This window comes from Phaethon lepturus, unplaced genomic scaffold, assembly GCF_000687285.1.
Source record: "Phaethon lepturus isolate BGI_N335 unplaced genomic scaffold, ASM68728v1 scaffold7456, whole genome shotgun sequence".
Taxonomy (NCBI): Eukaryota; Metazoa; Chordata; class Aves; order Phaethontiformes; family Phaethontidae; genus Phaethon; species Phaethon lepturus.
The window spans coordinates 12,912-28,347 of NW_010546868.1; the positions used below are offsets into that span (position 1 = coordinate 12,912).

The 15,436-nt window shown below is 38.6% G+C and overlaps 1 protein-coding gene across 2 annotated transcripts; it reads left to right on the plus strand.

Annotated features, from left to right (window-relative positions):
• Positions 1 to 402: 402 nt before the first annotated feature.
• Positions 403 to 13,836, plus strand: NUDT4 (nudix (nucleoside diphosphate linked moiety X)-type motif 4). Of its 2 annotated transcripts, none has more exons than XM_010289440.1 (4): positions 403 to 509; positions 9,246 to 9,290; positions 11,666 to 11,750; positions 13,451 to 13,836. In XM_010289440.1, exons 1-4 carry the CDS (start codon positions 456 to 458, stop codon positions 13,651 to 13,653), a joined length of 387 nt encoding a protein of 128 aa, XP_010287742.1. In that variant the 5' UTR covers positions 403 to 455; the 3' UTR covers positions 13,654 to 13,836. The 2 variants fall into 2 exon arrangements, with proteins under 2 accessions (XP_010287742.1, XP_010287743.1); XM_010289441.1 differs by having other exon boundaries at positions 405 to 509; positions 11,663 to 11,750; positions 13,451 to 13,653.
• The last annotated feature ends 1,600 nt before the right edge of the window (positions 13,837 to 15,436 follow it).

Sequence of the window (15,436 nt, forward strand, 5' to 3'; positions counted from 1 at the left end):
TAGTTTAACTTCTGTGTGATGGTGTCTTAATTTTCATGCTTTACTCTCTATATGACCCTAAGACTTACTCAGTATTGAAGAATATTGTTAGATTTTTGCTCTACATCTTCACTCCTGTGCATATTGTATTGTGTATTTTTCACATCTGATTAAAGTATTTGTGCAAGATTACAATGACATTGTCTTGACTTAGTTGTATTAAAAAGACTGGATGTTAATAATTTCACTTTTATTTTTATTTTTTTAACTTCTTGCAACTCCTGGTTGCCTATTATGTATCATTTCTGAACTCTATAATCCATCTGGCTAGGTGAATAACTGTGTTGCTGAAAAAGTAGAGAGTACCAAGATTACTGACTTGTGAGCTATGTTTAACAGCCATTTGCAATTATTTATAGGTGCTGTTGGTAAGCAGTAGCCGATACCCAGATCAGTGGATTGTACCGGGTGGAGGAATGGAACCAGAAGAAGAGCCAGGGGGAGCAGCTGTCAGAGAGGTGTATGAAGAGGTAACAAAAACAAAACAAAACAAATCCATCCTCTTTCTGCTGCTGCTATCTTCAGGTGGGAATCAAGAAGAAAGAGGGAACTCTACCTCCTTTATCCAGGATTTGACAGAGACTTCCATGGTTGTGAAATTCAAAGAACTGCAGTTCTATGTGTTAGAATCGAGGTGTAGTGTGATGAGGTGAAACAATTAGCTTGCTTCCCAGCACGCTTTCATTTCATAGCTAAATTTCTGTCTGCCTTCATAAACGCTTACTGGAAGTGGAACTGTGACTTTATGCCAAATTACATACTATAGTGTAGCATTTCTGTGTCTGTGGAGAAAATTTTTGACTTGCAACTTTTCTAGAACAGACTGAAGGTGAACTAACCATTAATGTGTAGCTACATAAGAAAGAGAAAAAACCAGACCTTCGAGGAGATTCCAAACTAAGCGTATTAGAAGCTGATGTATCTGAGCAGTTGAGAATTCAACAATAAAAAGACCTTGATAAGTACTTTTATCTATGAAGAAAGCATCATAGGTATAGTCTGCCTTTCTGTCTCTGCCCCTACCCCTAGGCAAAACAGAGCTTTAAGTCTTGATGAATTAATGTAGTTTCCCACTCTAGTAAGGTGCTTAAATTTCAAATTAAAAATTCTGGGGTTTAACTTGCTATTTATTTTTTAAACAGTTTGCCTAGTAAATGTTAAATGTTACTTGAATACCTAACAGCCAGGACTGCTAGCCAAATAAAACTTTAAGAAAAATCAGTCACTTGATATAGCTAGAAATTATGCGATGTATAAGTGACCACAGATCGACTCTTTAATTCTTCATATCATACCTCTTAAATAGAAGGTATAAGGTTTTGCAGAAAGTGGGTGCATCCTGGCAAGTGAGTGAACTGCACGATTATTTCTGCTAGTCTGAAACAGCTTTCTCATTCCAGTTCGACTGTTACTATTCACAAAACACACGAATATTGTTGCCAATTAGTATGTATAATGATTTTTATTAGCTGTGCTATCTAGTGATTTAGCTTGCTTACCCTTAAGACTGGTTCTGCTGGGTTGTAGAGGCTTGGGAACTTGATGTAGATGCAACTTGCACCAAATGCTGCCTGCTATTTGGTATTAAGATGAGATCTTCTGTGAACTGTGATTCAGTGACACTCCTCCTCTCTGACATGGAGCAGACTAGTTCAGTATTCAGTGCTTTTAGCAGCCTTCATGCAGCAAGGTTCAAGCATAAATATGTTATTGATACAAAGTTATTCTAGACTTTCTGTCTATGTCCAGTTTTTCTGGGGGAGCCAATTTTGAGGGGAGCTGCACAAGACATACTCAGATCTAAGTGCTTGTGTATTCGTAAAAGTAAAGGAGGCAGACACAAGGCAGTCCATTTGAAAGGAGCAAAGATTTAAGATTCTAGGAATGAGTCAACAAAGATTTAGGCTTCTTAGGCAGTAGTAGCAGCTCTGAGGAACATCCTGGCACTTCCCACTGTCATGAGTTGATGGGTGGGATGAAAAAGCACAGGACCACTGGCTCAGTGTTCTTGGGAACACTGGTAGCTTTAATAGCTGATCTGACTAAGGCACAGACCAAGATGAGGGATAGTAAAATCTCATCTCCCTGTCAAATTAGAGTTGACTGAACTGTAATAATATGTTTGTGTTTTTTCTTTGGTGGTGAAGAATGGATCATCTTGAAGGGACCTGTCTGCAGTTAGTGTGTCATCAAAGTTGCTGTGGGGGTTTGACCAGCTATTGAAAGCTGCCTGAGTGGTCTAGCTTCTCAGCTTGCAGGGAATGCAGTGCTACACACAAAGCTCTCAGGCTGACTTCGTAGCAAAGTAGTAAGCAGTGAAAGTTGTGACCTGGGGGCTGATAACTAGTTTTCTACTACGCGGCCTTCTGCCCTGAGACTATTCTGAGGAACACTTCCAAGTCCTGGCTTTGCTGGAACTCTGCTTGCAAATTTCTGCAGAGGTGCAGTGCATGGGCCATGAGTATTGAAGAAGGTTAAGCTGGGATAGCTAAGGAATGGGTAGAGAATATTACTGGGTGATACATCATATAGTACAAATTTATCTGCTAATGTGAAAAAAAAAAAAGCAAATCAGAAAGTGAAAAATAGGAGTAACTGCTGTAATGATGTGAAGCAGTCCTTCCATAGCTCTGTTTTGTTCTTGCCCTCATTTCTTTCTCAGGGCAAAGCAAAATACTTTCCCATTCATCATGGTGGTTCTGGTCAAGAATTGCAGTAGTCAGCAACCCTAGGCTGTTTTGAATCCTGAAGACAGAGGTCAGCCTTCTTCGCTTGTACACAGAGCTCTCTTTTGATCATGTTTTGTTGAAGTGCTGTCACACAAAGTGAATCTTAAAACCAGCTACATGTTAACATGTGGTTTAGGCAAATGCTTTGATTACCTTTCAGTGTACTGTATGTTAAGCTGTTCTGCAGCTGCTTAGAATATATGCATTGTCATCAAAATTTCAGTAAGAGGCTTCATGATAGAAAAGCTGCATGTTGCAAATGACTCAGAAAATGCCAACATCATCAGTGTTTATATACCACGAGAGAAACTATTTCTAAAGGTCAAGAAGAGAACCCAGCAAATATAATGCTCTTGAGTGGTGATAGCACAGGGGCATTTTGCTCAGAAGTTATACCAATTTTTATTCACTTTTACTACAGTGGCTATGCTTTTTTATTTTTTTATGATGTTCTGGAGTAAGAAACAAACTGCCAACCGCGTTCAGGTCTGAGCTGTGCTTGCAAATGCATAAAGATTTTTCAGAGGCTAGGAGCTTTAGTAAGCAAAAATAGTTTGGTGACATTTGTTCTACAGCTTCAGAGTTCCCAGGGTTTGATAGCTTTTGTAGCTGATGAGTATTAAAAGCTCATACCTTAGAGTAGAATATCCTTAAGCATAGGTTGAATCTCATGTGTTGCCACAAGACTGCAAAGCACCATTTGTAAAGAAAAGCCAGAGTGGTATTCAGGGTTTTTGACTTGAGCCATGGAAATTCATACTAACTTTTCTAGAAATGGATGTCCTTTCTATTTTTATACTAAGGTCAATGTCACCTGGCAAGCTGGTTACAGTACAGTGAAATGAACTGTTAAGAGTTTTGTGAATGAATAAACTTCAAAGGAGGCACACTGTGACACTGGTTTGAACTGTGTTTCTTTAGTATTGGGTCATGCACAAACTAAGCATCTGTTTCCATTAATAGTGGGAGTTACAGTGGCATTTCTTAACGATAGGAGTGCTAATAGCTCACAATATGATAGCCCACTGGCTTTAAATATCCCTCACTTTACCACCAGAGTAGTGTGTTAAAAATCTTTGGTTTAAAAACAAGCAAAGATCTTTGTAGTCAAATCTATATGCACTGCAATTGTTCCATAGTCTGCTTGTGTGCATGACTCTAGATTTTTTTTTTTTTTTTTTATCCTTAAGTTCTGTTCATGTTGGTGATTTGAGGTTTTTACCTCTACTAAATGTTTATTATGAATTTAATTTTGTTTGCCATTTCACAGCTTATAGTAATTAAGGTAACCTGTCAAGTTCCTTAGGTACAATAAGTTTTTACAAACCTGAAGTAGAATACCAGAATGACATTACAGTATAAAGCAATTACAGAAAGGGATTAAACCTCATCTAAATAAGGACCTACTCTGTTAATGAACGTGGAGCTTAGTCGTTAAGTGGGTAGCGTGAAAGATGGAAATAAGAGTTGTTTGCACATGTGGTGTTCGAAGAGAAATATGACATAAGTAAGAAGGGTAGCAAGCTGATGATGTCCAGCCCTTTAAACGGAAGGAGCACTCTCCTACTCCTGTTTCTTCTTCCATCTAACCAAAAACCTGAGACTCTTGCTTTGTTTGTACTTAGTAGTATATTGAAACACCTACCAAAACCTATGCAGTTCCTCCCAGATCTGTGTGAATATAGCTTCTGAGAAGAAAAGGCTGATCCTGAAGGTTCATCTGCTGCAACAGTGAAAATGACATAATACTATCTAAGACCTCTCGCAGAAAACAGAGGGATCTGCTCCAGTGAGTGTCTAATATTTGAAAAATGATTGGGTGTTACAGACTAGGACTAGGTAAAACACCCTTTCAGCTGAAAGATTGTGGCAAGTCCAGTGAAACCCTTTGGGTTTTATAAGAGTATGCAAGGAAGGGCAGGAATAGTCTTGTATTGTGCCTTCAGGAGCGTAGCTGTTAAAGTACTATCCAACAGATCCCACAGTTAAAAATAACTGAAATCTTTCAGGTTTTAAGCAACTTTCTGCCCTGGTAGACTCTTAGCCTAAAAACGAAACTGCAGCATAGCTCTTGCTCCATCTACAGGAAACAAAAGGCAAGTCTGACCGCACATCTGAGACCGCAGTATGTCTAGAGCTGCCAACAGCAAATGACCTCCAGGCCAGAAAGATTATGGGATGAAGTGGACAGTTTTCCCTTGTGTGGTTGGATTAAGACTAATACTAAAATCTATGCATAAATTCAGATTTGAGACCTTATCTACATAGTGCTCTTATACTTCCTTAGGGAATAGTTCTGAGGGGGTGTAGTGCTTAATTCAACAGCTTGTACGTCAAAAGAAATGCTGTTTTTTCCAGGCTTTTCTCCCAAAGTTTAGACTCTTACATGTTTATGGTAGCCTGTAGGATTCTGTTTACTTAAAGAACTATATTTTAACAGCCATAGGTACGTAACAGCCAAAGGAAGAAAGATATTTTTATTAGAGACAAAATGGTTCAAAGTCTAGAACTTAAACAGTTTATTGGATTAGAATCACAGAATCACTACAGAAGCTTACAACTGGGAAAGTGGGAACTTTATTTTACTTTCTAGGGAAAAAGCTGAAGCATTTCTTGGTCCTCTAGCACTTAATGTTGACACATTTTGAAAGAACTACATTAAGATAAGAACTTGGAGGAAGTATTTTTGTTAGAAAAGCACTTGCAAAAAGGACTGTCAAGTTGATGGTACTTTTTAAACCATGAAGATGATTAAGTTGAATATACTACTTTCAGAGAAAAATCATGAGACTCTTAATTACCACCTTTTTATACTTTTGAGTATAGAGGTGTGGTGGGCTGACCCTGGCTGGATGCCAGGTGCCCACCAAAGCTACTCTATCACCCTCCTTCTCATATAGACAGAGGAGAGAAAGTATAACGAAAGGCTTGTGGGTGAAGATAAGGACAAGGAGAGATCACTCACCCACTACCATCATGGGCCAAACAGACTCAACTTGGGGAAAACTAGTTGAATTTATTGCCAATCAGATCACAGCAGGATGAGAACCAAAACCAAATCATAAAACACCTTCCCCCCACCCTTCTCTTTTGCCCAGGCTCAACTTTACTCCGAGGTTCTCTGAGTGGCACTGGGGAATGGGGATTGTGGGTCTGTTCATCAGATGTCTCAGCTGCTCCTTCCTCCTCAGAGGGAGGACTCCTCTGACTCTTCCCCTGCTCCAGCGTGGCGTCCCTCCCACAGGCTCCAGTTCTTCATGAACTGCTCCAGCCTGGGTCCCTTCCACAGGGTGCCGTCCTTCAGGAACGGATTGGTCCAGTGTGGGTCCTCCACAGGGTCACAAGTCCTCCCAGCAAACCTGCTCCAGTGTGAGCTCCTGTCTCCATGTGTCCACAGGTCCTGCGAGGAGCCTCCTCCAGTGCAGGCCACCCATGAGATCACAGCCTTCTTGGAGCATCCATCTGCTCCATTGTGGACCTCCATGGGCTGCAGGGTGACAGCCCTGCCTCACCATGGTCTTCACCATGGGAAGGAATGCAGGGGAATCTCTGCTTCGGCACCTGGAGCATCTCTTCCCGCTCCCTTGGTCTCTACAGAGCTGTTCCTCTCACATATCTCGCTCTTCTCTCCATCTGCAATTGTTTTGAGCTGGGGTTTTTTCCCCCCCACCTTCTTCACTATGTTATCCCAGAGGTGCTACAACTGTTGCTGATGGGCTCAGCCTTGGCCAGCAGAGGGTCTGTCTTGGAGCCGGCTGGCACCAGCTCTCTTGGACATAGAGGGAGCTTCTAGCAGCTTCTCACAGAAACCACCCCTGCAGCTACCAAAACCTTGCCACGCAACCCAAGACAAGAGGTTTTCAAAACATGCTACTGTCTGCAGGAATTATGCCACATTTTGGAAGCACATATCTTTGTCTAGAGAGTAACTAGACATCAGTGACAGTAATCACACTTACATAGCAAACATCTGGTTGCACAAAAGCTTTATTATAAGCTTTGGGAATTTTTACACTTAATGTAATGGAGTGTTTCTAATTGTTTCATTCAGAATTACTCAGCTAAGAGTATTTGCTTAAACCACTGATTTGCTCAGAGAATAGAGAAGATGTTAAGTAAATTCTACTTAGAGTAGACTTAATGATTAAAGTCACATTGTGACTATGGTGTATTAATAAGTTGAAAAAACTTGTCTATGAAAGCTGTTCAGTATTGGTAAACTTACCTGGTCATGGTGTTTGTGTTGTGTGTTGGATATCAGTTAATTGTCAGACTCCCACTTAGCAGTTCAGAGAACTCCTGCATGTATTGACGGTGAGTTTTCTCCTTCCAACAGTCCCGTTGCCATAGACCTGCCTTTAAGAAATCTTTGTAATGTAAATAAGGCCTTGGCTAGGATTTAAAGTTAGAAAAACTTGAAAGTTTTTTGGGTTGGGGGCGTGTTGGTTGGGGTTTGGGGGGTGGCAGTTTGGGTTTGGGATGAGGGAGAGTAATTTTTTTGTTCCCTCTGGCTGAGCATAAGTTCTTTGGTACTTGGAAAAGCTTTTCTTAATGTTTGAAAAACCTGCAGAGTCTGTTCTGGGCGCTCTGTCATGCTGTTAGGCCATATCTTTAAGGACATTAAACGATCTTATTCTTTGCTGCAAATTTAGGGAAGAAATGAAGAAATTGCAAAACCTATGCAGCTAAAACTGCACACTTGGACACCTGAAGTATTAAAAAAAGACTAACCCCACAGATTCATGTTGTTACTTTTGATGGAATAGGATGATGGGAAATTGCTTTTTTAGTTGTTCAGTTGGCCACAAAGTAGAAATCTTAAAGGATATAGTGATTCCTAGATAGTGCTGCCTTGAGAAAGGCAGAAATCGGGGAGAGAAGCATAAGTTTTGTAGCCCTTTAGGTTCTGCTTCTCTTTTAAAAAAAGGTACTGTAATGTTGAGGAAATAGGACTGATCAGTAAAACATCAACATTTCTTCAGCATGTGTTCCTTTATGCTAATAAATGCTTTTTCATTACTCAGTGTAAAGCACGAGCAGTCTTTAGTGCCTGTTGTGGTGTAGCTGACCCTTCCAGACCAATATATGGGTCTGTTACTTTCATAATTAATGTGCTCTAATCACTTATCCAGTGGGTCCCATTATGTATTTCAAGCTTCATGAGCTGTAATGGGTATCTCCATCACAGCAGACAACCAGAATAATACTGTATGCAGTTTTGCATTAACTTCAGGTCTAGCTCTTGTTCTATATAAGCAAAATGCTGGTTGAGTTGCATGGGCTGTGATCAGACTTCCTTCATCAAAACTGCTTAATAGGTAACACCAGCCGTCTGCTTTCTTCAAAAAGAAAGACACTGAAAGCATACACTTGTAAGATCTTGATTAGACTTACTGCTAAAGCCTACCCAGTTGTCTGTCAGAGTTACTCATTAAAATGTAATGAAGATCCATATGGCCCTTTATATAAAGACAGAAGACATCCATAACTTTCTTTGATTAAAGCTGGAAACAAAGACTGAAAGGCTAGAAAATGTCATCTTAGCGCTAAGAAGCCCTATTTTAAATATCAGTTATACAACAAGACTAAAGAAAATCTAAATATGGCTTTGTCTACCAGTAGACTACATATGCTTTTATGTCTCGGGCGTATGGACTGAGAATTGTTTAGAATAAATGGATGATCATAAACTACTTCTGTTGGAAAAGGCGTTGTATATTACTTCTGGAAAAACAAACCCTAGAGTCTTAGCAGAATATAATGACCACCTTAACTGTATTGATTAAAAATTACTAAGCACAGGCTCATACACATAGGGTTTGTTTTAAAAAGTTGGTGTAAAGCTCTGAATTTGGTAGTGTTACTAACTAGAGAAAGAATTCAAAACTGTTTGTAGAGAATTGGGGATATAAATTTGGTTTTAAGCTTACATGCCAAAAGCTATGCTTTTATATAAAAACTAGCGTCCATGAAGTCATTATGCTGCAATATCTACCCAGTAACCTACAGTTTAATTTGTTATTGTGTTTTGAAGACTTGGACTTAAGTTTTGTGTAAAACAAGGGTTTTAATGACTCCTCCTCTAGATTTATTATTATGCTATTTTAAATGATCTCTTTGTCCTGTCAACTTCCCTGGATTATTTCAGTATTGGATGTCAATTATCTCTTTAATAAAATACAGTACACAAAGAACATGGTAAGTAAAACGGTATTTTGGTCTGCATGGCAAACTTGAAAGATTTATGCCACCTTTGATCCACTCATTAGGACAAGCTTTTGTGCTGTAATACTTTAAGTACTCTAAAACTAGAAACTCCAGAAGCAGTGTAGCACTGCCTAATTAAAAATTATGTTAAAACACTGGCTTAAATAACCCTAATAAGGAGGAGTATCCTGATGTAGGAGGCTGATACGGATATTTTAGTTTTTGAAATTAAAAAGCACATGTTAACACTCTGTCCTGTTTGTTTTGTAGGCTGGAGTAAAGGGAAAGCTAGGCAGACTGCTTGGAATATTTGAGGTGAGCTATTTCTTTTACCTTTTAAAAGCAATGTTCTTTTCTTTTGTGAGAATTGATAAACTACAACACCGGACTTGGGTTCTTACATATCACCTGCCTATAATTTTTGTAATGCTACTGGAAATGATACATTAAACAGGTGATTTCCTGTAGTTCTTACATGATGTGTGAAGATTTGAAGAGGAAGATTTCAAAGTACTTGGAACTTTCCTGGAAAGATTAAATTAGTACTTGGACAACATCTAAAAGTTTAAAAGGGGGGAAAAAAAAAAAGTAAACCCAACATTGATAGATCTAGGATTTCTAAAATATCACACATGCCTTTTTTGGGGAACTATTTTGACTTTTTCTCTCTGATAAGATTTTGCTGAAGTAACTTGTCAACTTCCACATACCTAAATTGATAGGTCTGTGTATGAAGTATCTCATTATGGCTTTGATTCACTAAAAAAGCCAAGGCTTTGGATAATAGATAAAGCTAACCTTTATGAATACTATATAATTCAAAACTTCTATTTTGTCATGTAAACATCAGACTGAACTACTGATAGCACAAGGATGCATGCTGGATATAACTCTCTTTTAGCATTGGCATTGTCTACTTCTGCTCAGGTTCTAGACAGGAGTATTCTGTAGAAATGTAGGTGTGAGTCTTCAGAACATAATACATCCAGCATCATTATGTTGTGCTGTATGGTGGGTGAGAGTGAAAGTCCCTTAGAGTAGTAGTTAGGAATGAAACTTCACAGTTTAATTATAAAACCAACTTTCAGAGGCAGTGTATTTCTGATAGGGATTTCCTATGTGAAATATCACTTAGTCATATATGACTGGTTGATACAATGCTAAAGGTGTTCCTATTGTGAAGCATGGAAACTATGACAAAATTAGAGACGTTCCTGTTTGTACTTAGTAGCAGTCACCCTTTTTCTGATTTGTTTGGGGTTTATGACTATACCTAGATGGTCATACACATGAAAAACTTGCCCATGTTTTAATTCTGCTGGTTAGTCTACAGAAGTATTCTGTATTTCCCATCTCAGACCAAAAAAAAAGAGTGGATACCTATCATCTTGTTGCCTTAAAACAAAGGCTGCAAGGGATGATGATTCCCCGGTAATTCAGCTGTATGTTCTTCTGAAGTCATCTACCACCATCTAGACCAGTGGAGATAAAAAAAAAAATCTATGTTGAGTGGCGTTTTTCTAGGTTACTTCTAACTTAAATCAAGGCTCTACTTCAGTTTCACAACACAGCCCCACAAACAATACCGTTGAGGCAGCCACATGTTGCAACCCAGGGATAGAACTAAGAGAGGATGAAAATGATATTGCTGCTGAGTCCTCATATTCTGGAACTACAGCCAGAAAGGATACATGTTATAGATGTATCTACTCCATTTAATAGTGATATTGACAAAGACCTGTCTTGGACTATTTTTATTTCCTAGTAAAGCACAATAGTTTAAAACTATATTGAGCTTGTAGTGAAACAGAGTTAAGTAGGAATGGTTATTGGCACAAGGACAAAACCATCTGTAAGGCGAGCTAGGGCATAACATCTCTTGGTTCTTAATATAGTTGTAATCATAGATGGTCCTGGGTTTTCTAGGAGCTCAGCTCTTTTCCAAGGGGCAGTGTGGTTTGGTGAGTCGGATAGCACCTTTAAGAGCGCACTGCGACCCTGCCCTGAGCAGACTACCTCTGTCAGTCTCTGTATTTGACTTGCCTTGTTCAAAAAGCATGTGCTTCCTAAATAGGTGGTTAGTGCTGCGAACGTGGCAAACCTGTTGAGTGAACAGATGGTAATGATTTTTGCATTTGTCATGATTGCAAACATAGGCTATTTCATTTGCCTCACTTTACTGAGTGAAACTTTATAGCCAGCATTGCATAGATGATCTGGCCACGTGATACAGTGGTTGCATCTTACAAAAGCTTTTTTTAATAACCTTTCTCCTAGGAAGATGAGTTGTGGAAACAGTTTTAGCAAATGCACTCTACTGTGGTAACTTACAGCATACATAAAAGATAAGTAATGGGCAGTACTAGTGGACAACTGCTAATATTAAACTGGATGACCAAGAACATAGTTTGGCCTCAGCTTCACGATTTTCAAATTTGCTTGAATTTGGTTGTTGGGTTTGGGGTTTTTTTAGCCTAGTAAAACAGAATAGCTGTTGTTTCAAATAAAACTTCAGTTTTCCCATCCTTTGGGGCCTACTTGGTACAGATGTTTATTTAGTGTAAATAAAGGCCATGTTTTGCTGGCAAGTATTCTTCAGAGGTAAGTAGTTTCTAATTTTATAGTTGTGGTAAGTCTCTAAGTTAACTTTTTGCTGAGAATTAAAACGTCTACTTCTAATATTCAAGCAGAACCAGGATCGGAAGCATAGGACGTATGTTTATGTTCTTACTGTGACGGAAATACTGGAAGACTGGGAGGATTCAGTTAATATAGGTAAATGCATTCTCTGTCCTCATGTGCTACACTTAAAACTTAGTAAGCAATCTTCTTTCATTTTCTGAAGCAATTCATATTATTCTGGGGGAGATACGAATTCTGTTCTACAAACTGAAATTACTGGAAGTTGTGATGCTGTTCTTCCACGCTTTTGTACACATATGACCAGGGTTGCTTCTGACATACTGTGTTACTCTTATGTTATATTAATTAGGGTATTCTAAGTATTTTGATGGAATAAACTTCATTATTAGTTGCTGATGCAGCTCTTAATTATTTTTTTAAAGACCAGATATTATATTGATGAATTATTTTTTTCCTTAAAAAGTAGAATGTTCTGCTGTCTGATACTCTAGGGTGTTTTTGAAATGTTTTTTTGGGGGGTAAAAAAGATTTTTGGAAAGTTTTGATGAGGTTCTTTTTCCCCTGGTTCTCCTGGGGAAAAAAATCACTAGTATTTACTTTCACCTTAGCCTAATTTTTCAGTAGTGGTAGTGCTGACTTAGTGGTATCTATTTCTGTGTATACATCTGTGTCATACAGATACCACTGTCAAGCAGTTTAGTTAGATTAACATCCTTTGTGATGTTGTATGGATTTTCCACTTTGCATTTGAATTTAGTTAGGTAAGCATTAACTGGTTTTGACCTTAAGTGTGTGTGTGTGGGGGGGGTGTCATTCAGTGTATTTGTCCAGCTGAAATTTTAGTTAACTCAGAATTGGTATAAAAAAATTACATCCTACCTGGATTGGTTATGCTTTGCCCTTTTCCAGAGGTCGCGCTTTAGGAGTGTTAACATGCATAAACTTAGCACTATTGATCTGTCAGCAAATGGCATGTTAACTGTAAGGGTAGCTTGAAAACTGTGCTCAGTTTTTCAGGTGGAAAGAGAATGTTTTGTTTCTGATACTATCAAGTTGTGGGGAGTGCACCCTCTTAACTGCACGTCAGGTTGCCTGTATAGTAACACTGATCAGTGGTCCATTACTGAAGAGGATCAATATTAGCAGGAGTGGGCTGTTTTGAGGTTTGGTTGGGTTTTTTTGTACGTGGAACTGTACAGGGCCTGTGAGGACAGCACTGGTCTGTCCCTGCTTAATGCCAGGCTGTGGGGTAGAGGGGAGCATCCAGCCCTGGGGCTACTGTTGGCTTCCTTCTGGGGAGCACTGGTGGCAGTGGGATGCTAGCTGGATGAACAGCCCTGGTGGGGCCACATACTGTGGTTAACCTGAGAAACCCCACACATGGGTATGTTTTGAGTATGGAACGCTGCTTTCTAAATCAGACCAAGCCGTTCTTCTGTAACTTCATGCACGCACACGTGCTCATTCTTCAGATTGGTTTTCTGCTAGGCTTGATAAAGTAGGAAGGCTTTTTATTTAAGTCATTTAAATAATAATATCCTTTTCTGTAAGGTCTAGATGTGGCTTTTGGAGCATATGAGCAGTCATATGAGCTTCTGCCCAGTATCTGCTTTGAGAGTTGAAAGGCTTTATTATGAATGGCATTTCAGTAAACTTGAGTGAATCTCTTGTGTTCATCGCTTCTTTCAAGGTCTTTTCACTCTGTATCTTTTGCCTGACAACTTGAACTTCTAAAGTAGAAGAAATGAGAAACAGTGAATGATCAGATAGCAGCAAATGGTGCTGTTACTAATCTGTAACTCTGTTTTTCTTTGTGGATTATATTCATTCAGGAAGGAAAAGAGAATGGTTTAAAGTAGAAGATGCAATCAAGGTCCTTCAGTGTCACAAGCCTGTTCATGCAGAGTACTTGGAAAAACTGAAACTGAGCTGTTCACCTACTAATGGAAACTCTGTGGTTCCCCCTCTTCCAGATAATAACTCCTTATATGTCACTTCTGCACAGACTTCTGGGTTGCCCTCTACTGTGAGATAAGCATTCGGATTACCTTTTTATTCATGTCATCACAAGGGGAGACATCTGTGATCACATGTAGGCATCTGTGTAACTGTCAATTCTTAATGAAATATGTGTCATAATATCAAATTTATTTGAACATGTTTTTCCTTTTTAACAATGTAAGATAGTATTTCAGCAAACCAAAGCCATATATGGATTTTTTTTAAGATGCCTTAATAGGCCATTTAAAAAAAAAAAAAAAAACAAAAAAAAAACCAAAAACACCCAAACAAACAAACCAGAAACTTGAGTATATAAATTTCCATATCTGCTAAAATAAAATGTGCATCTCAGTGGTGTTCAACTTACTTAAGACTTGTCAGTTTTAGTCAGTAGTTCCGCAAGGGTACTTGCTTAGAAAAATGCTTGAGCAAATAGTCTTATACAAACCCTTATTTGGTATCCACAGATGAAGTGCTAAGATCTTAAGATGGTGGTATTTGGCTAAATGGGTATATTGAAGGCAGAGATGCACAAGTATGACTACAATAAAGCACTAAACCACATTCAGCCTGTTGAGCGTGAAGGATACCAACACAAAGCACTGCTTGCCTCAGTTATCCAAAAGGTTGCCTTGTCCTATGCAATCTTCATGTAATGTATAACTAGAGCAAGAACAGTAACTGTCTTGCAACTACCAAAACGATCCACTATATTTGTTTCATCACTTGGTCCGCTGATGAACTGTCAGAAGACTTAACATAAAAAGTATTGTAGTTTCCTCTTCCTGTGTTTTCTTTTTCTCTTATTGGTATAATTACACTGCAGGTTCCAAAAACTTCTAATCTTCAATGAGAAGCATCTTATGTAGTATCCCTGCAGTCTGTTGTAATTTAAAAATGTTTAGAGGAAAGTAAGACTTACCCAAGGGGCACCCTTTACGTTAGAGGTGCCTATTAGCAAGCATGTGTTGAGGTGTCTTGCCCAGCAGGAGCTAGAGGTGGTACCTCCTGGGCCCGGAGACAGGTGGGTTGATACTTAGACTAATGGAGAAGTAATATTCCTTTGTCTTATTCAGAAGGTGTGCTGAAAGCCCCAATTCCAAGTTAATTCTTAAATACTTCATATTTACTGTTTTAATATCAATTGCTTTAGCTTCTTGAATTAAAAGCTGGCCTCTTGATAAAAACTTAGCTGGAATAAATGAGGTACAGCTGACAGCTTCCCTGTTCTTAATTATTTTCTCTTCTTTTTCAGCCAAAAAGATGAAAACTAAATCCACTGTTGGTCTTAATGTTTTTACCATAGGATTACTCTCTCTCTGTGTATGTGTGTGTGCATGGTTTCTTCTACAAGAACACAATCTAATTCATACGAACATCCTAATTCTGAATTTTTTCTAGGATCGAAACCCAACTGTACCTCCTCTATAGCCAGCCAAAACAGAGGTTGAGGTAGACCATTACCTCACATGTGAAGTTTATTCTGGGTAAAGCTCATTCTCGTACACAACATTTGAACCTTTGTAAATAGTTCAACTAGTATATAGTGAGTGTAAAATGGAAAATAAATGTAATTTAAACCTTTTGTTACTCAATACACAAATGGTTAACTTCTACTTTTTTAACACAAATTGTGTAAAATGCTGCTATAAATTAAACTTTTTTTGTGCTGTTACACTTTTTTAGGAAAAAATGTTGTTGCCACAAGTTACTCCTTAGAAAACCAATCTTGTGCCATATGTAAATGCAGTGAAACTAGGGAGACAGATGATCTGATCTCTTATGCTGCTCTCTTTGAAGAGGCATAAATACTACTG

Coding starts and splice junctions, on each gene's coding strand:
- NUDT4 (XM_010289441.1), top strand. CDS start 456: ATGGAACCAGAAGAAGAGCCAGGGGGAGCAGCTGTCAGAGAGGTGTAT. Junction 9,291..11,662: donor GACTGCTTGGAATATTTGAG/GTGAGCTATTTC, acceptor CTAATATTCAAG/CAGAACCAGGATCGGAAGCA. Junction 11,751..13,450: donor GGAGGATTCAGTTAATATAG/GTAAATGCATTC, acceptor ATATTCATTCAG/GAAGGAAAAGAGAATGGTTT.